Consider the following 23,978-nt stretch of genomic DNA (forward strand, 5'->3'; position numbering starts at 1 on the left):
CACTTAACCTCTCTGAGCTTGCATACTCATCTCAGAATGGGAAGACTAATTCCTACCCCATAGGATTGTATTGGGCTGGCCAAAAAGTTTGTTCGGGTTTTTCCACACCATGCTACGGAAAAGCCCAAATGAACTTTTTGGCCAACCCAGTAGTATCAATTAAGTAAAATAATGCATGTGTAGTGTTCACAGAAAAGCACTCAAGAAATGGTATTAGGTATTACGTAGTGGAGTATTAGGTATTATGTAGTGGAGCAGCTGAATTTTCTCAGTATTTAACAGAGAACCTTAATAACAACATATTACAGCCGTGATATAAAGTGCCCCAGCTTTGGGGTCTTCAAGTAGAGGGTGGCAGACCCTTGTGGCTCTTTAGCACAGAAGGCAGTCTCTCCAGAGCCTTCAAGGACCTGAGTGATTGGGCAGGCCACAGGAGAAGAGGACTCCACCAAGGTCACCTCCAGAGAGACCTGTCCACTCCTCATCCCCCTCCCTACCAGCCCCACCATGAGAGGCCTGAAGTCATAGTCTATCGGAGCCAGAAAGGACCTCTGAAATAACCCCAGGCCTTAAATTTCTGCTCTGTAGCAGCTCCAGGATTTCTATATAGGAAGGGATTAAAGATGGGCAATCTGCTGGAGAAGAAGGTAAGGAGCTTACCCATTAATAGAAGCTGTGTTTAGAAAGCACACACATTTCTCCCCAGCTGAGTTTACTTAGAGGGTTTTGGGGGAGGTGGAGGTTAATGCTGCTGAGGGAGATACTCAGCTTCCGGCTAAATCTCCTTCTATAGGTCATCTTTGGCCTTGAGTCAGGATGTTACCCAGTATCTATGGTATCCTGGGAAAATCACTTTTCTCCAAGCCTTAGTTTCCTTATCAATAAAAGTTGACTAATAATATTCTCCCTTCTTTAGGTTGCTATAAAGGTTAAATGAAGTGATGCATGTGAAGTGCCTGACATATAGTAAGCATTCTATTAATGGAAGGGGTATTACTGTTGTTCACTATTAGTATTAGAATTGGTGTTATTGTCAACGAAGAAACTGAGACTCAAGAAGAGAGGAAACCTTGAACAAGGCCCTGCAATTAAATAACAGAAACGCTGCTGTTCCAGGGCTCTTTCCACAGGACAGAGGGACTCCAGCTCACCCACCCTGAGTCTCTCGCTGTTTATTTGGGCATCTGTGACTTTTCCAGCATATGTTACCTGTATGCTGCAGGGAGCGGAGGTTTAGACTTTCTAAGTTTCCTCTTCTGGCTGGGGCTGGGGGCCCTCTAGTCTCTGCTAAAACAGCCGGCCAACACGGCCACTCAGTCGGTGTCTTTATTCATACTTGTTGATTTTTCCCACGGGGAAACTGCTGAAGGGTGAGGAGGGGAGAGCTGGGTGAGGAGCCAGGGTTTGGTTTTCCTCCATCCAGTGGAGTCAGTGACAGAGGAGGGACATACTAAATAGAGTGACCAAGGGGACCATCACCACGTGGGCTGAGATGCATCGTGCAGTGACTTCAGATAACCTGAGTCCTTCTGTCAGGAAATGCAGTTTCAAAGTGGAAAAATAAAAAAGATCAAAAAACAAACAAACAAACAAAGTGCATACAAAGCAAACTGCTAATGTAGGGACGGTTCTAAGGCAGCCAGCAGTGAGAAGGCCGGGTGTCTGGCGTGGCCACCGGGCCGTGCCCCGCTCCCACTGCCCCATGCCGGGCCAGGCTGTCGGGCCACCAGTGCCCTCTTCAGACAGTCTCTGTTGGCTCCAAGGGTGCTGTAAAGCCACAGAAGATTGTGGAAGGAGAAGAGCCTGAAGGGTGGCAGCACCAGCACAGCCCAAGACAGGGCTGCATTGAGAATATCAAAGCATCTCTTTGGGGGTGGCTCTGGAGGGCTGGTGAGGTGTGGAGGGGGAGGGGCACCTGGGAGGGGTACAATCAGCACCTTTCTTGGAGCACAGGGCAGAGCCACTCTGTGGTTTCTTAAGTTACCAGGTGGGAGTGAGAATGCTGATTAACTACAGAGCTGAGGGCTGCCAGGCCCATCCGGGTCCTTCCCTGGTGCTCGGGGCCCAGTGTGCAGAAAGTGATAGAGAGGCAGGCCCTGGGGGAGGCAGAGACAGCTCAGCAGCCCAGCCAGTCGGACTTGATGCTTCCGAACTTCACGCTCTTCAGACTTTGGTTCTCCAACTTCAGGTAATACGCACCCTTGAAGAAGTAGCTGTGACCTGGGATGAGAAAGAGAAGAGGCTGTGACCGAGCCATCCTCAGGCATTACGGCACAGGGAAGGTTCCTGAGAGCTTTACAAGTCTGCCTGCCATAGGGAAGAAGCTTTTAAATCACAGGAGACCCCTGTGAGGCTGGAAGAAGGGAAACGGGTGTGGAATTATGCTCTCCGAGTCTTTGTTTCTTCATCTTTAAGATGTGGAAAACGATACCACCTCTTAAGGCTTCTGAGGATTAAATGAGATGATATATGCTATAATTAAGATAAATAACAGAACTCCACTGAGCGCAAGCTCCAAACTAGGCACTTTCCTTTTCCAGAGGTGGCAAACCGGGAGGCTGCTAGACCCATCGGGCCCACAGATTGGTTTTATTTAGTTCAAACAAGTTTTTTGTTTTGTTTTGTTTTGAATAACTGGCTAACATGTAAACATCTGGAAATTTCATATGAAAATACAGATTTCTCACTTCCTTTTAAAAGAGTTAGAATATCTAATAATACTGCTCCCCTTTTCTTGCAGGGCAGAGATCACCAGAAGCCAAGAAGCAACTGTTCCCTGAAAATAAGCCATGTGCTCTCTGGTGCTCCACAGACCCCACCACTCCCTACTGTCTGCCTTGCCCGCTTCACTTATTCATGCCACCAGCTTGGCCCCTGTGGGCTTTGGAATTTCTTACTCCTAACATATATGATCTCATTTTCTCCCTTTCAAACCCTGGCATATAGTAGGTGCTCAGTAGACATTTATTTCTGAAGATAATCTTTAACCTAGCACCTGATTGTATCCTGCTTTTTCCTGGACATGTAAGACCTTTAGCCCCTGGAGGTCAGGGCCATGTGCTTAGCGTGTGATAGGAACTCAAGGAGCATCTTTGTGAAATTTAATTGAAATCTCCTCTAAAAAGCCAAACTGGACTCATTTCCAGGGCCCTAGAGACCTCCCAGAAGCCTCCTCAGGAATATGGTTTCGAAACTCCAAACTCTATCCCTCGCTGGTTTGGTGTTTCATTCAGCAAGGGACCAGGGACAAATTGAGCCGATGGGATATCTCTGCCACCTCAGCAGCAGGGCCTAACAAAGTTTGTGCTGTCTCAAATGGAGCCATCCTTCTGCTAATGGGAAGCAGTCACAAGGCCTCTTGTGGAACCCAAAAGGGCCTGGATCAAACCCCAGAATGAATCCAGGGCACTGAGCCCAGGTTTCTCACTCCCAGCAGGCCTCCCGCCCTCCCTGCTCCCTGGCTCCAGGCTCTGCAGCTGTGAGGGGCCTTTCTGGGTCTTATTGCCCGGAGCCAGCTGAGTGAGCAGAGGTCAGGGGCCTGGATGCCTTCCCAGCACTGGGTTGAAGGGGCTGGTTTGTTTTCCCGGGGTGCCGCATGCTTTCCTGCACAATAAGGGAGTGTGTGCTTGTGAGGAGCAGGGCCCTGGCTGGGGGGCAGGGAGTCCTAGAAAGTGGACAGAGGCCTGGGCAGCTCACCCCCGCCCTGCAGGTCCACCACGGCATCCAGGTTATCAGGGATGGCGTTCCAGGCATCTGCGATGAGCTTGGGGAAGCCAGGATCCATTTTCTTCTTCACCTCATTGTATCTGCAAGGAAATGGCCATGGTGAACCTGTGGGAATCCCTAAAGGCCAGCCCTTCCCCAGCCTGATGGGAAGGCCAGGATGATGGCTCCTGGGTGAGCCTGGGAAGCCAGACCTAGCCCTTCAGGGAGGCCACTGACTGGAGCTGAGGGGCAGTGAGTCAGACCTGGGTAAATCCTAATTCCACTACTCACTAATTAGGTGACTTTGGAAAGTCCTATGAAAACAATCTTGTGATTACTGCTCACGTTTAAGCAGTGTGTTATCCACCTTCCATATACTTTCTCAATCCTTATGACAACCCTAAGACACAGTCACTACCATAATACCCATTTTACAGACCAGAGGCTTAAAAAGGGCACCCAGTTTCTAAGTGGGAGTCCAACCCCGGCCTATCTGGCTCAGGGCAGCAAACTGCTCTCCGAGCCTCAGTTTTACCATCTGTAAAATGGGTTATAATTAATTTAATGTATTTAATTAACATATATGTGAAACAGAGTAAAACATGCGAAGTGCCTATCCCAGTATCTGGTACTGGGTAGGTATCTGGGAAATGTTAGTTCCCTTACAAACTCTGATCTCTGCTGCAGTACAAACAGCACTGGCCCAGGAGCCCAGAGACAGGGTCCTGCCCCATCACTGCCCTTCACGGATCAGCTTGGACAAATACTGCTTCTTCATCTGTCAAGTGGAGTTGACAGTCCACATCCTGGGCAATGATGTTGGCTGGGACAGTGAGGTTACAGTACAAGGTGGTGTGTGAACCCAAGCCCTGTCAGTCACAGGGCGACTTCCTGCCACCTCAGTCCCAATCGCAGTTCTCAGGGCAAGTCGTTATCTTGGGCTCTGCCTTTAATTTGTGTAAATACCTTGAGTATTAGTTGGCATATTCTTCTTTCTGGCTAGCAACATCTGTGTCTTTTTAATTTGGAGGGAGAATTTTTAAACGCTGGGGTTATTTTCATGCCATTGCTTCTCCACTTACACTCAATATATTTATTATTCTGTAAATATTTAATGAGCTCCCACTATGTCACTGTGGATATTGTAATCAACAAGATAAAGTCTTGCCCTCATGATGCTGATTTTCTAGATAGATCCGTGTTTGAATGCCATCCCGGTGACAGTCAAGCATCAGCCTCATAGCTGACTCTCTTCTTCCCCACAGCCAGCCTGACGACCACCGCCCCAGATGCCAAAAGCAGCTTCCTCTCTGAGCCCCCTTCTACAGGGGTCTTCCCCCTCTGCCCATCACCCTCAGAACTGCCAGAAAAGCCTTCCGAATCCCAGTTCTGTCATGAGACTTCTTTTTGCCAAACCTAGAATGCTTCCTCATGACCTGGGGTACCAAAACCAAGTTTCCCAGCTCAAAATTCTAGCAATCCATCCATGTCACCTGCACTGACCTCTCAAACTACATTCTCTAGAGTGATGATGGCTGAGAGCTATGTGTCCTTGAACTTGCCCTCATTTCTTTCTCACCCTACCCACGGAAGGTAGGGACAGCAGGAAGCGACCCCATTTGATGGATGAGGGAACTGAAGCTTGGAGAAGTGAATCAATTTGCTTCCAAGTTCTTTTCCTCCAGGAAGAATACAGCATGGAGCCATCAGAACATGTTGGCTCTGAACAGGACCACACCTCTTCACATTCCTCTCTGTCCCCAGAGCCTCCTCCTACAGTGTTTCCTGCTCGCTGGTGCACTCTTTTGAAAGGCTTCTCTGTGACCCTCTGAACTTCTCCCTTCTGGCTGTAGAATTGCAGTGCAGAGCAGGTGTTAAGAACACAGACATTGGGCTTCCCTGGTGGCGCAGTGGTTGAGAGTCTGCCTGCCGATGCAGGGGACACGGGTTCGTGCCCCGGTCTGGGAAGATCCCACATGCCGCGGAGCGGCTGGGCCCGTGAGCCATGGCCGCTGAGCCTGCGCGTCCGGAGCCTGTGCTCCGCAACAGGAGAGGCCACAACAGTGAGAGGCCCACGAACACACACACAAAAAAAAAAAAAAAAAGAACACAGACATTTGTGTCCAAGCTTTTTCAAAGGTATATCCTTGAGGCACTTCAGCCTGAGTTTCTACACTTAGAAAATGGAGCTAATAATAGCATCTACCTTAAATGAGAAATACAGGTGAAATGTACAGCCCTGGGATGTGGTACAGGTCCCGTCACAAGAGCCATCACTATTTTATTTGTATGTGTTTATGTCTCTTCCCCTCACGATATTGTAAGTTCCACAGAGAGACTATTTCTTGACCACTGTCTTCCAGCACCTAGGTAATTGCCTGGCACATAGGAGATATTGAATATATTATTGTGGGTTTAGTGGAAGCTTCTAGAAGCAAGGGCTGAGCACTCCCTGGCATGACCTAGGGTTTGCCCAATCTGGAAGCAGCTGCTCGTCCTCTGTCATTCTGGAGCGTTCTCTCCTTCTCCAGAAAGGAGGCCTGGGCATCGGCGGACTCCACCAGGACCAGTGTCTCGAGCTCGTTGACTACCTCTCCTGGGAAAAAGATCCGTCTCCTTTGGAAACCCCGCCCAGATCCTACAATAGATGTTTCAGTTCTGCTGCTTTTAAGGAAGATTCACAGAACTTCCTCCATAGAGCAGGCTGTCCATCCCAGATCCAGGCTTTGTGAGGTGGGCTTGCTGTGGAAAAGGACTGGGAAGCAGATAACTCTGCCCAAAACCCAGCAAGGTACCACCACAGCATGAGCATCAGTGTGTGTGTGTGTGTGTGTGTGTGTGTGGGTGTGCGCGCGCGTGCGCACGTGCGTGCACATGGACACGTCTGTTCTCATATGTTTACATTCACCATACATGCTGGAGGGTGATTATAAATGTCCTTTCAACACCATGATTCAAAGACAAGGGTTGTATGATTCTGCTCTGTGAGGCTGGGCCTCTTGCTGTGCATGATTCTAAGATCTGGAGATTCGGAATGCCTACTGAGCCGAGATGCCCTTCCACAGTACGTGCGCGTGCCTGAGAGTGTTCTGGAGCCTGTGGGCAGAGTGCCTGCTCCGTGGTTTCCTGGCTGACTGTTTCCTTTCTTGAGGCTTGAGATATCAATCAGCTTAAGTTGCTAAGTATCTTAGCAATATGTCTGGAATTCCACCCTGCCACGGCAGCCTGGGACATAAACAGCTCCTGAATGCAGGGCAGCTGGGGGCGGGTGGTGGGGAGGAGACGGGAGGAGAGAGGCCTTGGGAGGGAAGCAGGATTGTTCCAGGGGTGGCAGACAAAGGTCCAGATGCAGCCACGGGAGGAAACATGGGGACGCTAGGAGGGAAGGAGGAAGACCACCCCTCCCCCACCGACCCAATGACCCTGAGGGTACAGTGCAGGGGGCCCAGGGTTAGAAGCCAGAAGAAGCGGTTATACTCCTATGATCTGTGGCCAACACACTTGCCTATAAATAACTTAGACAAGTTGGTTCATTTCTATGGACCTCAGATTCCTCACTTAGGAAATGTGAAGATTTAAAATCAAACTCCTGAGGTCCGGGCTGCCTCTCACTAACCTTTCCTGGAGATCAGGCTCCCTGACCCTCAGGCCTGACCGTGGCCTCTCAGAATCAGACCCTTCCCTTTAGATGAGCTGGAGCAGAGAGTTACCTGCTTCCACACTGGCCCCCGGCCAGCCTGTGCCCACAGCTACTGAGCCTGTGGCAGATGGGCCAGAAGGTGCCGCTGTTTTCAATGAGGCCAGATTGGGATGCTGGCTCCAGTGGACACCCGTCTCAGTTTTCATCCTATGTTTGCCATCTGCCATCCCTGGCTCCACCACCCCCACCTCTTGGGACCCCACTATCTCAGGTACAGTGTAGAAAAGTGAAGAATGTTCTCTGGGAGCCAGAATTCCAGGGTTTAAATCCCAGCCTGCCACTACTTGGCTGTGTGACTTTAAGCTAGACACTTAACCTCTCTGAACCCCTTTCTTCACCTGTAAAATGGGAGGAATAGTAATAATAATATCCACCTCATAAAGCCTTTGGAATGGTGTCTGGCACATAGCATCAGAGTAGCAGCTATTATTTTTATTTTTATCACTCCCTTCTTCAGTGATTCACTCTAAAATATGGGGCTCCAGACCAGACGGACATGGGCCCAATCCAAAGACTTCTGAGAAGGGAAAGGAGGATCTAACCAGAATTGTACCAGTAATGTGCCCAAGAATAGTTCACCCTGTGGTGACTTTTCAGAGGGCCAATAACCCTGGCAGATTAGAGACCAGAGAGGGGGCATCCATGGTCCACCAGGCTCCAAACTTAACCCAGGAGGCTCAAAGCCAGTGTCTTCTCTCTGTCCACGCAGCTGGTGGTGCTGCTCTCCTGTGCACCGCCCTCCCTTACCTCCAGAACTTGTCTCCAGCGAAGATGTATGTCTTCTTGTTCTTGCTCCAGTTAAAGGCAGCATCCACTTTTTGGACATCAGGGGGAAGCCCCAGGCTGGTCAGTGGCTTGGGGTACCCTCGCTCCAGGGTGCTGGCTGAATAGACCCAGTATTCATTCCCTGGGGTGGAAGAAGAGGGTGGGCTGGTGGCAGGTGCTGGAGGCTGTTCCTCCCACCATCCATCTGCCAGGGACCCCACTGTGGCCTTTCTCAGCAGGGACACAAATTCTGCCTAGTTCCGGATTCAGTGTCCGGAATCAGGGTCCACATATAAGGTTTTACAAATTGGTTATGGAAGGTCCCTGGCCAAGAAGGTAAGCAGGAGTGAGTCCTAGCCTGGCTCCACTCACCAAGCCAGAGACTCTAAGTGCCACACCTGTTGTGAATAGGCACCTTTTTCTAATTTGCACAAAGGTCCCCTGTGAGCCAGCAGCTGCCCTCGTCACTCTGGGATGGAGGAGCTGGGAAGCTGGCTGGTGGAACATGCGCCCGTGGTGCTTCAGTGCCCCCAGGAAGCCACCCCTGGGCCTCCACCGCAGCCTTTCCTGAGCTCCCTCATAACAGCCTGGTTTTCTGTCTCCCCCACTAGTTCATGAGCTCCCTGAGAGCAGGGGCTGCATCTCTGGCACATGATAGGTGCTCGAATAAAGATTAAATGAGCAGGGTTTCCCAAATGTTACCCATGTGACCCCACCTCGATGATTTTTACCACTTATAGAGTCTCCTCATATTACTTAACTCTTGAATTAACATTTTGCTTTCAAGGAATTCATTTTGAAGTCTACAGAAATAAATTTAAACATTAAAAATGAAAACAAATAGGTGTTTAAAACATTCTAATTAAAACTGTCATCTGCCAAAGGCACTAGCATTAGGAAGATGTTAAAGACACTAGAACTAAAGTGTCCTTTTCCCTCTGGAAAAGGAATCAGAAGGATTGAAAAGGAATTAAAAGGTTATTGAAATGGTCGTTCTGTGGGCCAATGCTAGCTGATGCTGGGTGTCTGAACCCATCTCCCAGATGATGGTTGAAAGAGTGGATCCGTACAGGAGAGCTGAGGGCCAGGCAGCTCCCCTCCCACACACCTGCAAAGAACACAGCTTTCTCCTCCTGTGGGGCCTCGTATACAGCATCGATCTTTTCCGGGAGCTCAGGCCAGAATGTGGCCACCAGCAGGGGCCCCATGGGCTTGTCACGTGGTGTCACTGTTCGCCAAATGAACCTGGGTGGGGGAAGGGGACACAGGAAACCACACCTTCAGTCACTCTGCAGTTGTAACTGCACATGCCTCTATAAACCCTCTCAGAAACATCCCTGGATGATTCCCTGGGAGGGGGGGAGGTAAGATCAGAGAAAGGGTGGAGAAGGACTGGAGAATGGGCAGAGCCCCCTCTGCAAGATGCCAGGGCTGAGAAGCAACCTTTTGCTCACCCTCCTGTTCCCTCCTCCAGGAAGCCTTCCCTAACTACTTCTGTCCCTTACTGTGTTCTCCCTCCTCTGAGCCTCTTAAAATCATCAACACTGAGTGCCCAGAAGAGTAGCTTGATTGTTTTTTTAAGTGTCTTATCTTTCCTGTCAGATTCAAAGCCAATTCAGGCAGAGGCTGATGGCGCTCAAAAGTACTTCCTGAATTGAAATGATGGGTTCAGGCACTTTGGAGTAGTAAAGAGCCATCGTTTATTGAGGGCCTACTAAGTGCCAAGCACTTTATGTGGCTTGTAAAATGTCAATTTCAATGTCAATATTATAAGATAATATGCACTCGCAGTGGTCTACCCAGCATCTATTATCTTACTTCCCTATCATCCTTCCTCACAAAATTCTCACATTTATGGCCCCTCCTTTCCTATAGGTGGACCTAATCCCCATTCTGATGTGTTTAAGCTACCGGCTCTCAAAGTGTGATCTCTAGACCAACACCTGGAACTCATTAGAAATGCAAATTATTGGGCCCCACTCAGGACCCATGAATCAGACTCTCTGGGCTTGGGGCCCAGTAATCTGTGTCTTAAGAGCCTTCCAGATGATTCTAATGCATGCCAAAGTTTGAGAACCACGGATCTAAGCCTATCGGAGCTTAGCATTCCCTGGCAACTGTTATTGATTCAGCAGTGGCCATATGTCCTATGTTGGCACAATAAGATTGAACACATACACTTATATTTCACATCTGGAGATCTGTCTCTCTCTTTCTTTTCTGCTGGATGTTTGCAAGGAAGTTTATAGCCCCAGTTGCCACTGGCAGCCATTGTGTGACCCTGAGGGACCCAGTCTTAGGATGAAGTCAATGCCAAGGAGAGCAGTGGACAAAGACATCATTGAATCAGTGACCCTCTTTCTGCCCCTGGAGGCAGCCCTACCCCTGGACTTTGTACCATGTGGGAGTAATTTCTTTTCATTGTTTAAGCTGGTTTCAGCTGGGATTCTCTGTTACTTGCAGCCAAAACATCCTGATACAGGAAAGTATCACAATCCTTACTTGGCAAATGATGCTCAGAGAGGTAATGGAATTACCAGGATTCAAATCCACATCTGACTCCAAAGTCTGAGTTTAATTATCCTACAATACTGCCTTTCTTGTCCCCCACAATGCCTAGCACCAATTTCTGCATATGGTCAGCGCTTAAATATTTACTGATTAATTCAAGGAATCCGTTAAACACTCATCAACGTCCTTTTGAAAGAAAGTGTGATGTGTCAGGCCAGGGATGGCTCCGACCTGGGCCTAGGCACTGCACCCTTTCCTAACTCTGTACTCAGATCTGCAGGTGTGGTCAGGGCTTCTTTAGGGAGAAGTGCTCCAGACCAAGGGTGGTGCTGGGGCATGGGGCCCCTGGGCTCACCCCTTCCCCAGCCCTGTAATGGGGGCTGCAGGACAGCACTGACATCTGTTGTTACATGTCCTGGTTTGGGCATTCATGGCCTGAGGGACCTGACTTCTCACTGCATTTTGGGTCTCATCTTGCTCTGTATTCTTGCCCTCTCTCTCCCTACTGGCATGTGCCCCCCGGCACCTAGCCCAGCGCCTGGAGCAGAGGAGCCCCTTCACAAGAGTTTTTGGAACATCTTCAGCCTCACCAGGCTCTCCCGGGATAAGCCAGGAACTTTCACATCTCTACGGCTTTGTTCTTGCAGTTCCCTCGTCTCAAACACGCTCCCACCCTGCCAGCCCCATCACGTCCATCCGCATCTGCTTCTCCTCTAACGTCTCCCCTTGAGTGCTGCTTCACCTGCAGAGCTTTTCCTTCACTTGGACGTGTCCACAAAGCGTTTTGCTAATGTCCCTTGCAGTCACATCTCTTTCATTCTGCCATGTCAGTCCTCTATGCTTCTGTTCCCTAAACCAGACTGGGGGTGCTCAAACTTTAATGTGCATCAGAATCACTGGGGAAATTTTCTTTTTTTTCTTTTTTGGCTGTGCCACATGGCTTGTGAGATCTTAGTTCCCCTACCAGGGATTGAACCCAGGCCCTCGACAGTGAAAGCTCAGAGTCCTAACCACTGGACCGCCAGGGAATTCCCACGGGGAAATTTTCTTAAATGCAGATGCCTGGGACCCATTCCCAGAGATTCCAGTCAAAGGGCCTGAGGGTGGGGACAGAAACCCACACGTTTAACCCTCACACTCTAGGCGGTTTCTGTGTGGGAGATCCATTGACCTCTTTTTGAGGACACCGATTCAGGCATTAAGCAGTCCCTCCACCTCTAGAACAACACCTTGCCTAGCCTAGCAAAGGATTTGGCACAGTAGATGGTAAGTAATTATTTGTCGATAATAACAGCTTGTACACTTGAATGCACTTAGTCTGTGTCAGGCACTGTTTTAAGCACTAAGCTCACCTAATCCTTACAACAGCCCTGTGAGATAGGTTGGAATATTCGTTCCATTTTAGAGATGAGGAAACTGAGATTAAAAAGAGATACACAATTAACTTGCCTATAATCGTGCAACTGGTTAATAGCAGGTCCAGGATTCTAACCCAGCCAATCTGGCTCCAGAACCATTCTCTCAGCTATTATGCTCTATGGATGGACAGATGGGTGGATGATGAATGGCTTGATGATGGATATGGACAATGGATGATGGATGGACAGATAATAGATAGAGGGATGGATGATGGACAGACAGATGAATGGATTGATGGATGATGGATGGACCCTTTAATGTAGTCCTAGATTCTGCCTGCCTTTAGGACAGCTGGGAGAGTCTCATGCTTGATGGATTGAGTCGGGGCCTTTATTTATAGCACGAAGCACACCACCTCTTTCTACTCTGTGGTTACTTGCTCCTCATACATAGAACATTTTAGGTCAAGGCCATTCCAGGAGAAGGCCTGTGGTAGACTGGATTATTGTTCCTAATTCTTCCCTCCATCCCTAGTTTAGAAGTATACATCTATGTGTGTTGTCACACGACTATGCAGTACCATCCCCTAGAGTAGGCATTGGGCTTGGCCATGTGATTTGCTTGAGCCAGTGGAATATTCTCAAACATGCAGAGACTGAAGGCTTTAAATGTGCTTGTGTGGTTTGATTTGGCCTCTTGTGCTCCTGCCATCTGCCACAAGTAGCCGCTAATCCCAGGAGAATGAGTGACATGCAGAGCAAACCTGAGCCCAAACTGCAGCCCGAAGCCAAGGCACCTAGTAGACCCACAGACTAGGAGAGGGCACAAGAAATGCCTGTTGTGGTAGCCACCAGGATCTATCTGACACGCAGCAAAGATGGTCTCATACAGGCCATTCTGTGAAGCCCACAGTGGGATCCTTGAGCAAGAGATGGGGCACGAGAATAAAGGAGAATGGGCAGAGGGCAAGGAGGACAAGAAGCAAGATCCCACACGTACCGGTCCTTGAAGAAGAAGATCTCCCCACGGATCTGAGAGATGCCATCAAAGACGATGTCCTGTTTGCAGATCTCAGGAGTGATGGGGCCCAGCGTGGGCGTGGGGCCGGTGCCAATGTCAATGTCAGGGGAGGCCCCTGGGGGAGGACACCTGACCTCAGACTCTCCCCAGCTCCAGGGGTTCTCCCTACCAGGCTGAGCCCCTAGGCTGGCCCACCCAACCTGCGAAGCATCAGAAGAATAGTATTCTGGCCTCGGTGTCAGCCCAGGGAGGACGGGGGATGAGGCCTGGACTTGGAGAGAGGAGACTGAACGAAACCAGAATCCTGTGGCCCTTCGTCTTTTACAAATGCTCTTCCCTGACATCCTCAGAATCAGTCCTCTCTACATCCCTAAGAGGTAGGCATCATTATTACCTCCATTTTACAGATGAGGAAACTGAGGCCCAGAAAGGTTGTATATGACTTGCCCAAATATTTAAACCCAAAGCTCATGTTAGTAAGCCCACAAGAGAGTCACGGCGGTCAGAGGGGATACTCGTGTGTCCAGCACTGGGGGTGCGGCACTTCCTTCACTCCTTAGGATAACCAGCCGCAGTTTAGAGATGAAGAAACTGAGTCGAAAGAGGTAAAGACTGGCTCCATCTCTTGCAGCTGGTGAGTGGCAGAGGCAGCACTCGAACCCACAGCCTCTCACTCTACTGCAGTTCTTCCCCAAGTCCAATGTTCCCCACACTTCATCACTCCAGAGCCAGTTTCCTGATTTCAGCTTTGTCCAGGTACCACAAGTACTATTATATATTTACTTTTCTTTTTTTAAAATGGAGTTACTTTGTAAACTCTGGCCTCACTGTAAGCATTAATATAAATAAAATCCTTAGTTTCAGGTACTAGTTGTATTGATCCTATTACACGTTAAAACAGAAGAGTCGTTAGGAAGGCTAGAAACTTGCACCCCTGTATCACTAAGGTCATTCCAGGCACTGGGAAACTCTACCCTGTGTTTAGCTAATTCTTCTGGATTCTAAACCTCACTTGGATGCATAAACCTGGTTGATCTTGGGCCAGAGGGTTACCTTTCTCAGACCTCAGTTGACCCGCCTAGAAAATGGAGAGTCCATTTCTGCCCCGCCTGCCTCACAGCATGGCTCTGGGGAACCAAGTGGGGCACAGACACTGGTGTTATTTGGAAAGGAAAGGGCTGTCCAAGAGCCCCCTTGGAGAGTTGCTCTGACACACCCAGACCAGGTTAACACTCCTGCCCTTGTCTCCTGCAGTCCTAGACAAATGGGACCTGGATGGTTCCACTCCCTGGGCCTCCATCCCCAGTGGCATGACCTCCCCAGATCCCCGCCCCAGGGACCCCAAGCTGAGGCTTACCATAGAGCTCTTGAATGCCCTTGATGTCATCATGTGACAGGCGGAAGTTCTTGGTGTAGGTGTAAATGGGGGCCATTAGGGCTCCGGGATCCTCTGAGTGCTCCAGCCCCATTGCATGGCCAAACTCATGGGCTGCCACAAGGAACAGGCTGTACCCTGAGGCCCGCAGGGAGAGGAGGAGGGATAGAAAGACAGGGAGAGAGATGAGAGAGAAGTCAGGCCTGGCCCTGGCGATGGCGACATTTGAGGACATCCCCATAGTGGGACTGAGAGCGTGGAGGTGACATGTACTGATTTTTCCTTCTCCCAAGAATTCTGGGGTTAACAGACCATGCCTATTGTTTTCAAGGAGAGTCAACCAAAGTCCGCTTGTCCCTTTCCAGGTGGGCTGCACGTGTGCTATAAAGGGGAGCATGTAGCATTGGCATTTGTTAAAAATCCTGTTTCCTGGCTCTTTCTCTATAAAGACTAAGGACAAAACCTGCTCTGTGGGGTCTCCAAAGAGGTAACCCCTGGGACCCCCATTTCTGCTCCAGGGGAAGCAGTAAAAAGATTCTCACTTGGAGTGGTTGCCCAAGCTCAAGCCAGACAGTGGGCAAACCCTACTGTCACACCCTGTTGTGTATTGAATTGTGTCCCTCCAAACCCCACGTACCTGTGACTATCTATTCGGTAATAGAGTCTTTGCAGATAAATTAAGATGCAAGTTAAAATGAAGCCATACTGTAGTAGGGTGGACCCTTAATCCAATGTGACCCACGTCCTTATAAGAAAAGAAGATAGGGCTTCCCTGGTGGCGCAGTGGTTGAGAGTCCGCCTGCCGATGCAGGGGACACGGGTTCGTGCCCCGGTCCGGGAGGATCCCACATGTCGTGGAGCGGCTGGGCCCGTGAGCCATGGCCTCTGAGCCTGCGCGTCCGGAGCCTGTGCTCCGCAACGGGAGAGGCCACAACAGTGAGAGGCCCACGTACCGCAAAAAAAAAAAAAAAAAAAAGAAAAGAAAAGAAGATACTTAGAGATGAACATATATGGCCAAATAACAACAGAGGCAGAGGTTGGAGGGATACAGCCTCTAGAGGGAATGTGGCCTTACCCACACCTTGATTTTAGACTTCTAGATGACTCCAGAAGTGCAAGAGAATAAATTTCTGTTGTTTGAAGCCACCTGGTTGGCGGTACCCTGTTATGGCCGCCCTAGGACACTAATACGCCGCCCCCCAGGTGCACCACACCTGCTCTGGAGCCTTAAACCACTCAGGCAGGTGGAGAATCCCACCTTTAGGTAGACATGGCTGCAGGTAAAATCAGGATATGTCTTAGCACGGCACTTGGTGGAGGATGAGAAAAACTCCTTTGGCCAGCCTCTGTCAGCTGGCGTTCTCCAAGTTCCATCTCATTGAGAGTAAAAAAGAAGAAAAGTAACTTAAAGAGAGGCTGACCTAATTCTGGCTGGCCCAGGACCAGCACTCTCACCTGGCCATCTGGGGCCTTGAACCCAATGACACTGGGCCCTACAGCCTAGAGTGGGCACAGTGCCCCCAAGGATTCTGTTCACTGCAGTGACCACACAGTACGGTCATGACCTGTCTCCTGGTCACCCTCTCGCTCCAGCCTGTGAGTCCTGGAGGGCAGAGAACTGTCCCAGGTAGCTGTGTTTTCAACACCCAGTACGGACGAGGACCCCTCCATTCACAACTTGGCAAAGGATGGCGCCCATGGGGCAGGAGGGCTGTGGACGCTTCCCCGTGCTGCACGGAGGGTGGGGAGAGCAAGGATGAGGCTCCTCCTGTTTTCCTCTCTTCTGCCCACCTGGCTCCCTGAAGGCAGCTCTCTGCTGGAGTGCAAATGCCTCGCAGGAGAATCATCTCTCTGGGGCAGGGCTCCCTGTGCCCAGCATTGAGACATTTTGGGGTTTGACAGTCCCACCTGGAGGGGTACAGATGTGGGAAGGAAAAGCAGCATCTCCTTGGGAAAGCTGTTTCCCACCCAGGAATCGGGTACTAGGATGGACGGGATCTTATTCCGGAGGCCATGTCTCTGCCCGGAGAAACAAGGCCAAGGCAGGGACACTGTCTCTACGAGGAACGGACAGCATCTCTGCCAAGTGGGCGGGTCTGTTGTGGGCAGTGTCTCTACCAGGGTAGGTGGGTGTCTGGGGTCAGTGTCTGTGGCTGAGGTGGGTGGGGACTCTGGAAGATTTCCAGCTCAGTCGCGGGCGGGGCGGGGTGTGCAGTGTCTTTGCCCAATGGCCAGGGCTCCTACCTTGGTCGGGGCAGAAGCCCCACTTGCGGTCATCGTCGTAGTTGGCCGTGGTCGCACACCACAACTTCCCATCGCTGCGGCCGGCGCTGGTGCAGCTCTCGTGCTTGTTGCCCAGGAAGGTGAAGGGGAAGACACAGGGGGCACCTTCCGAGTTCCCGCCCACAGTGGACATGGCTGTGGGGTTAGGGACATGGGTCAGCGGGCAGCGGGGGGTCTGGGGCCACCACCAGGGAGCAATGATATGATGCGGCCATTAACAAACCAGGCTTACTGAGTACTTGCTCAGTCCGGGGCACGTGTTCAAGTGCTTTACACACCGCTCACCCCCTTGGCCCCCTCCAACAACCCTGTGAGGCTGGGACCCTAGGTTACCCCCCATTTCATGGATGGGGTGACTGGAGCTCAGAGAGATTAAGTAACTTGCCTGGGCACATGCTGCTAGGAAGTGGCAGGGCTGGGGTGCAAACCCAGGCAGCCAGATTCCAGAGCTTTAATTAGCCTCCCGTGGATGAGACCACAGCGGCTAGAGGCAAAGGGGGCTGGGCAGAGCTGAAGGTGTCAACACATTTCCCGAGACCGGGAGCGCCATCACACATGGTCTCGCGGGAGACCTACCTGTGTCTCCTACAGAGAGCAGGGACTCAGCAAATGTCTGCTGAAGGAAAGGAAGAAGAAAAGAAGGGAAGGAGGGAGGGAGTCCTTATTGAAAAACAGAGACCAAAGGAGATACAGACTAAGACAAAGAAAGGCAGGCAATAGAGACATTGAGATCAGAGAGAGGAAGAGACAATTGCCAGGGAGGCTGCGAGACTGTGGGCCATTCAGAGGGTCCTGGGTGGACCTGACATTAGACATCACCAACCGATTCAGCTGAACTGGCTGTTGGTGCCCAGCGTCTGTCCTGATTTTGGTGTCCGTGCTGGACCAGCTGCTAAGCACCCTAACTAGCGCCCCGGTCCTGGGGAAAGGAGGTGGGGACAGGGCTCCCGTGGGTTTGCTATCGAAGGACAGGGAGAGGCGTGACACCTACCGGTCTCGGGGCAGAAGCCGTACTTCTTGTCGCGGTCATAGTCCTCGGTGGTGCCACACCAGCGGTAGCCATCGGTACGGCCCTCCGTGGTGCAGCTGTCATAGGATGTACCCTGGAAGCGGAACGGGAACTTGCAGGGCTGTCCGTCGGCGTTGCCACCCATGGTGAACAGGGCTGGGGTGCAGGAGAGAGGGGGAGGATGCGAATGTGAGGGAGACCGCCCATCTGCCCACGGGAGCATCCGCTGGGCACCTGCATGGGCGCAGAGCTGGCTTGCTGCCCACGTGCCCGCTCATACCAGGGAAATTGTAGCGTTGGTAAAATGTTAAAAAAACATCTATCCTGGCTGGTAAACTGCTGCTCCTCTGAGCTCCCAGGGGGTAATTACCCCTGCCTACATGGCCAACCCCATCCTGCCCCTGGGACCTTATGGACGGCCCCTCGACACCAGCAATAAAATAGTTAACACCTGGCACACAGTGGGGCCCTCAGATCCCTGCCCCAGCCCCAGGATGACTGTCCACTCTGCCTGGTTGTTGCCCACATCCCTGCGGATTGCTAAATATATCATCCATGGTGGGCAGGATGGCAAGAGTCTCTCCATTTGATAGATCGGGAAACTGAGGTTTGCAGAAGCTGGTTCCAGAACTGCTTATGGTCATAGAAACAGAAAAACTGGATGAGGGCTGTAACTGAAAACAACAAAACACATTGAATCGGAATCTCTCCCTTCCTCTGTCACACACGCTCGTGCACACAGAGAAAGCTTCACCTCCTTTCAACCCCAGGCCCTTTCCTGGATGCTGCAGTCCCTGCACGAGGGAGGAGGAGAGGAGATGGAGGGCAGGACAGGGAGTTGGTGTTTTGGGGGACCTTTCAAGTCACACCCCAGGCTCCCACTCTGACCTCCCCAAGACTTGGGCCATGACTAGAGAGTTCAGGGCAGATAGTGGGATTAAGAGTCTGGGCTTGTCTGTCTTAGGGTCTTCCCTTGCTCCCCTGTACCCTCATCCACCCCAAAGCTACAAAATGATGTGTCTTTGGATTTGCCAACTAGCAAAACCACAAGTGCATAACAAGGACCATCTGTGCACTACGGCGCCAGAGGTGACCTCACCAGCCCCCGTTAACTCCACCATGGCCAGAATTGAGCCCAGTCCGTGGTGACCCCAGCACAGGTCTTGGGGCCCCATAACCTCACTGCTCCCGTCTCCCCAACCAAGTGACCTTCTCCTGCAATGCCAGAAACAAGGGGATGAATGGAGGAAGAAACACTGAGGCCAGATGCCTTGGTGACCTCAAAGTGGGAAAGGCAATTGTTAAATATATCATCCATGGTGGGCAGGATGGTGTTAACCTCAGTGGAGGCCAGTCTCCACCTATGGCCTTCCATCAGCTGCATTTCTACCACCCAGGAAGCCCCCATCTCCTCTCAGATCCTGCCCCCAAAGGGATGGAGAGAAGCAGACGCTGACTCAGCAGTCAGGAGGGGCTGAGTAACCAGAACCTCTGCCCCAAGACCCAAACACGTGCATGTCGTGCGTACTTGCATCTGGCTAAAGACCAAATCAATGGCTAATGTTCAGGGCAGGGAAAAACCCTTCCCTAACTTATGAATTCCAGCTGTTTCCACTTCTATTATCAAGACATTCTGTTCTAAACACAGGGGTTGACACATGGGAGGGTTAACGCCATCTAAATCCCTACTGGGAAATGCAAGATACATTAAATATTTTTGGTTTTAAATATTTCTGACTTATTGATGGTCAATGTCTTGAACTCTTACTTAATACAAAGTATTGTGTACACTTTGGTACCAAAAGCGTAAACAGGAACACAGTTAACTAGGTCTTTGTTTTTTCCTTCTGTCAATATGGCTAATGCTTAGGGTTCAGTTGCAATAAAGTCACAGAGATTCACAAACATGTAAAATTACAGCCAGGAAGACAGGGAATCTTTATGGGATAGTGAATACTTTTAAAAAGTATTTTAAAAGGTTTTGGACTTTCTCCCCTTTTCCCCAAACTTTCTCAGCTTTCAATCTCTAGAATCATTAAACACAATGACTTGATAGAGTATGAAGTACGTATGCTGTCTTTTTATGATTTCTGATTATGAAGTGTGTCAAGGATAGATAGATGAAAAAGGATTGAGTGTGTATGTCAATACCCTCACCTTTTAAAAAACTTTTCCCTCTACATTGCTTCAAAATATCTGAAGCTTGTGTCTCAAGCACTGACAAAAAGGCACGCACAAATACTGCGTCAAACCTAATGCCTTTGCCAAGACACAGAGATGCAGCCACAAGCAAAGACAGATGGAGACCAAGAAAGGCAGACGCAACAGCTCCCAGACACCCCCCCCCACCCTCGCCACACACACACACACACACACACATACTCAGAGTCCAAATCAGAACCAGAAGTGATGGCTGAAATTCCCTAGGTTGGCCTCCCCAAGCCAGGCTGGGTACCAGCCTTGGTGTCTGAGTCTTGCCTCCCAATCCCACTGCGAGGCTTCTCATCTACCCCCAAGCCTCTCCTCATGCCCTTGAACCTCCAATCCTGCTGGAGGGTAGAGAGTGGTTCTCTAGAGATCCGCTGGGCATTTTAATCATTCTAAGTTCCTCTAACGCATGTTAGAAAAAAATATTTAGTGCATCAAACTGGTGAGTTCAAAAATATTATTACTCATGATAAAACTTAAAGAAAAAAAGGAATTGATTTAATGAAAGTATTAACTGAATAATGGAACAGATGAGAGGGGCACAGTGATGGCTCAGATCAGGACATGGGGCCTGAAGGAAGTTGAGGGGACACTGGTTGACTGGCAGTGCCAGGCCTGGGGAGTGTGGAGGCCGGGAAGGTGGAGGCCTGGGGCCAGGAGGACACTCACCTTCATGGGGGCAGAAGCCGTACTTGCCGTCCCTGTCGAAGTTGTAGGTGGTGGAACACCAGAGGAAGCCGTCGCTGCGGCCCGTGTCCGTGCAGCTGGTGTACTCCTTGCCGTTGAACAGGAAGGGGAACTTGCAGTACTCCCCGTCGGCGTTCCCATACTTCACGCGGACCACTGAGGGGCCACACAGGGTGGAGGGTGAACCTCTCCAGGCCTTTCTTTAGAGACCAGGCTTGTGACTCACCAGGGTGTGTGACCTCCCTCCCCCTCCCATCTGAGCAGATGGAGGGGTCCGCGGTTGCCAGGGAAGCCAAAATCTTTGTTGCTAGGTGACAGGGAGGCATGCAGAGGACCGGCGAGGAGGCTTGGGCACGTGGATGGTCACTTTCTTACCTTGCCCTTCTCCCAGGGTCCACAGCTCATCGTCGTCAAAGTGAGAGTCTCCCCCAACGCCAGGGCCTGGGGCGAAGGCGTGAGCCAGAAGCCCGTCTTTGCCGTCAAAAGGGTACCCATCTCCATGCTCTGAAACACACTGGATCTCAGCTTCTAGCTACCCCGCTGGGCACTGAAACCCAAGCACATGCCATCCATGGTTGGGGCCCTTTAGCCCACCTAGCATCTGTCCCCTTCCCTTGTCCTGTTGGGTTATCCAGGACTGGGGACACAATGAGTCTAGAGTATTGCTGACTTGACTGTCACCATCCTATGGTCTACACTACTCCCTCAAGTCTACACAGCCTTCAGAATCTCTGCCACCAACCTTTACTGTCTACACTACTGCCAATGACACTACAGCTATCCACATACCTACACTGCCATACCAGTCTCCTCACCACCCACCCTCATTGTCCAGTGTCTATACCATCTACCCTCAAGTCCACACTGTTCTCCCTCAGCCGTATCACCTCCCTTCATGTCACACTATCCCCAGTGGCCACAACACCCACCCTTATAACCGCTTTGCCACCCAGGGCCACGTGCCTACACTGTCTCCTGTGCCTGTGTCACTTACCCTCCTCACATACCACTCACAATGTCTACATTGCCTACCTTCGTGTCTACACTATTGCCAGTGTTCCCACCCCAACACACATGGCGCCCTGGATCCTGGGTTCTATTCCACTTACTCTCATGTCTACAAAGGTCCATCTGACCCACTCTCATATCTAGAGTTCCTCAGTGTCTCTGAGTGTCATCCAATAGAACTCCCTGCCATGACGGAAATGTTCTTTGTCCAACTTAATAGTCTGATGTGGCTACTGAGCACTTGAAATCTGACTAGTGTAACGGAGAGACTGAATTTCAAATTTTATTTAATTTTAACTAATTTAAAAGTAAGTAGCCCTATGGATCCAGGGGCTACTACGTTGGACAGGAGATGGGGAGCCATTTGCTTTCAGGTTCACACGGCCTCCAGGGAGTCACGTCACTGCCTTCCCATCAACGCGGCTCTCCAGTATCTCATCTTCTGCCCTCCTAGCTAAGCTGGAAAGGAGTCCCCTGTGCCTCTCTAATGTCTGGATCGCCCCCTTGTCTCTGCACTGACCCCCCTGCTGGCCCCTCTTCTGCCTACCCCAGCGGCCAAAGTTGATCATGATGTCAGCTTCTCCATCATGGATCCGAGAAAACCGCAGTGGAGTTACACCACTCCAGACTCGGAAGGCACGAGCGAAGGCGTCGTCCACTGTCTCGGGGTCCAGATCAGGGGTGTAGCCGATGATCCTGGAGGTGGCAGAAGGGCACGTGAGTGTGCAAAGGAACGTGCGTGTACCTATGCATGTGAGTGTGTGCATGTGTGCAAGGGTGTGTGTGTGTGTGCAAGTGTGTGCATACATGGGAGGGGTGTGCGAGTCTGTGTGCACGAGCGTGTGCATGTGAGTGTGGATGCACAGGCAGACAATGTGTGTGCATGTTGAGTAGAGCTCCCTGGGAGAAGAGCCCGCCCAGAGTGCCTTGAGGTCCGGCAGTGCCTCAGATCAGCCTGTATCTTCAGGCCCTGCCTCAGGCGTCTCTTCCTTCCCTCTGGCCGAGGGAGAAGGATGGGGGTGTAAATAGTGCATTAAGGGACACAGCACAGAGATCTCATCCTTGGAGTCCAACATGAGCCGTACAGAACAGAGCCCGCAGCCCAATTAACAACTAATTATAACAACTCTATAATACAATAAAAAACCCAATTAGCAACCAATCATCAAGTTCCCTTTACCCGCCCCAATGACCTCATCTGATAATAATAGTAACTAGCATTTATTACACTCTTACTACATGCTGGACACTAAAAGCCCTTTATACATATGATCCAGTTCCCAAGCCGTAAGTAAGGCTTCATTTCAACCCCACTTGGCAGACTGGAAAGCCAAGGCTCAGAGCGCTGAAAAGGAAGGAGTCCAATGCCGCACAGCCAGTAAGTGTGAGATTCAAGTCCTGGTCTGTCTTATTCCAGGTCCTAAGAATTCTGCATGCAAGCTCCTTAAGAGGCCAAGTCCTCCCAAGATAGCTCCCGGGTCCCCGGAGCGGGGAGGCAACGCCCAATGAGACGCGGTGTCCCTTGGCCCAGGGCCCTGCCTCCCGCAGCCCTGCCCCGGCACCTGTAGGTGATCTGGTTCTTGTCCCACTTGGGCTTGCGGGGGAAGAAGTTGTAGTTGGCCACGTCGGGGTTGCCGCAGCGCGGCTTCCGCATGGTCTCGATGGTGCTCTGGTCCAGTTCACCTGTCTGGGGTAGCCCGAAGAACTTCTGCATCTTCTTCAGCGTGTCCTTCAGCACAAACAGGTTACAACTCTCCTTGGGGCAGCCGTAGAAGGTGTTCAGGTATTGCTGGAAGAAGTAAGCACCCCGGCACAGGCAGCCACGTTAGGATGGCATAGTACTGATCAAAGGAGTCAGGGACCCAAGGGCACTGGGTGGAGTCCCAGGTTCCCAAACCAGCTCTGTCACCCACTAGCTGAGTGACATAAAAGCTGTAGAGAGCACGGCTTGGGAGCACATGTTGAGTGCTTACTATGGGCCCAGGCACTAATGTCAGCTTGTGTTAACTCACTGAATGCTCACAGCAATTCTATCATGTAGACAGTCCATCATACAGGAGGAAACTAAAGCACAGAGAGGTTAAGAAACTTGCCTAAGATCACACAACTCACAAATGGCAGAACTGAATTTGGACCCAAGCAAACTGGCTCCAGAGGCCAGGCTTAGAACTGTACCTCTCTACCACCCCTCTATACCTCCATCGTCTCTTTTAATCCACCAAACTGCTGATGACATAGGGATTACTTTCCTCACTTTTCTTTAAAGAGATTCAAGGGCTATGTGCCAGGGCTCCAGCAGCAGTCAGTCCTGGGTTCAAATCCTGAATCTGCCATTCCCCAGAAGAAAA

The 23,978-nt window shown here is 50.7% G+C and overlaps 1 protein-coding gene across 1 annotated transcript; it reads right to left on the reverse strand.

Moving 5' to 3' along the window:
* Positions 1 to 1,176: 1,176 nt before the first annotated feature.
* Positions 1,177 to 23,359, reverse strand: MMP2 (matrix metallopeptidase 2). The gene is made up of 12 exons (XM_079724370.1): positions 23,193 to 23,359; positions 22,178 to 22,326; positions 20,998 to 21,126; positions 20,605 to 20,778; positions 17,710 to 17,883; positions 16,680 to 16,853; positions 14,418 to 14,573; positions 13,040 to 13,175; positions 9,279 to 9,415; positions 8,153 to 8,312; positions 3,697 to 3,806; positions 1,177 to 2,220 (listed from the first exon to the last, which is right to left on the reverse strand). Exons 1-12 carry the CDS (start codon positions 23,342 to 23,344, stop codon positions 2,117 to 2,119), a joined length of 1,755 nt encoding a protein of 584 aa, XP_079580496.1. The 5' UTR covers positions 23,345 to 23,359; the 3' UTR covers positions 1,177 to 2,116.
* Positions 23,360 to 23,978: the final 619 nt, after the last annotated feature.

Source organism: Hyperoodon ampullatus, assembly GCF_949752795.1.
Source record: "Hyperoodon ampullatus genome assembly, chromosome: 18".
NCBI lineage: Eukaryota > Metazoa > Chordata > Mammalia > Artiodactyla > Ziphiidae > Hyperoodon > Hyperoodon ampullatus.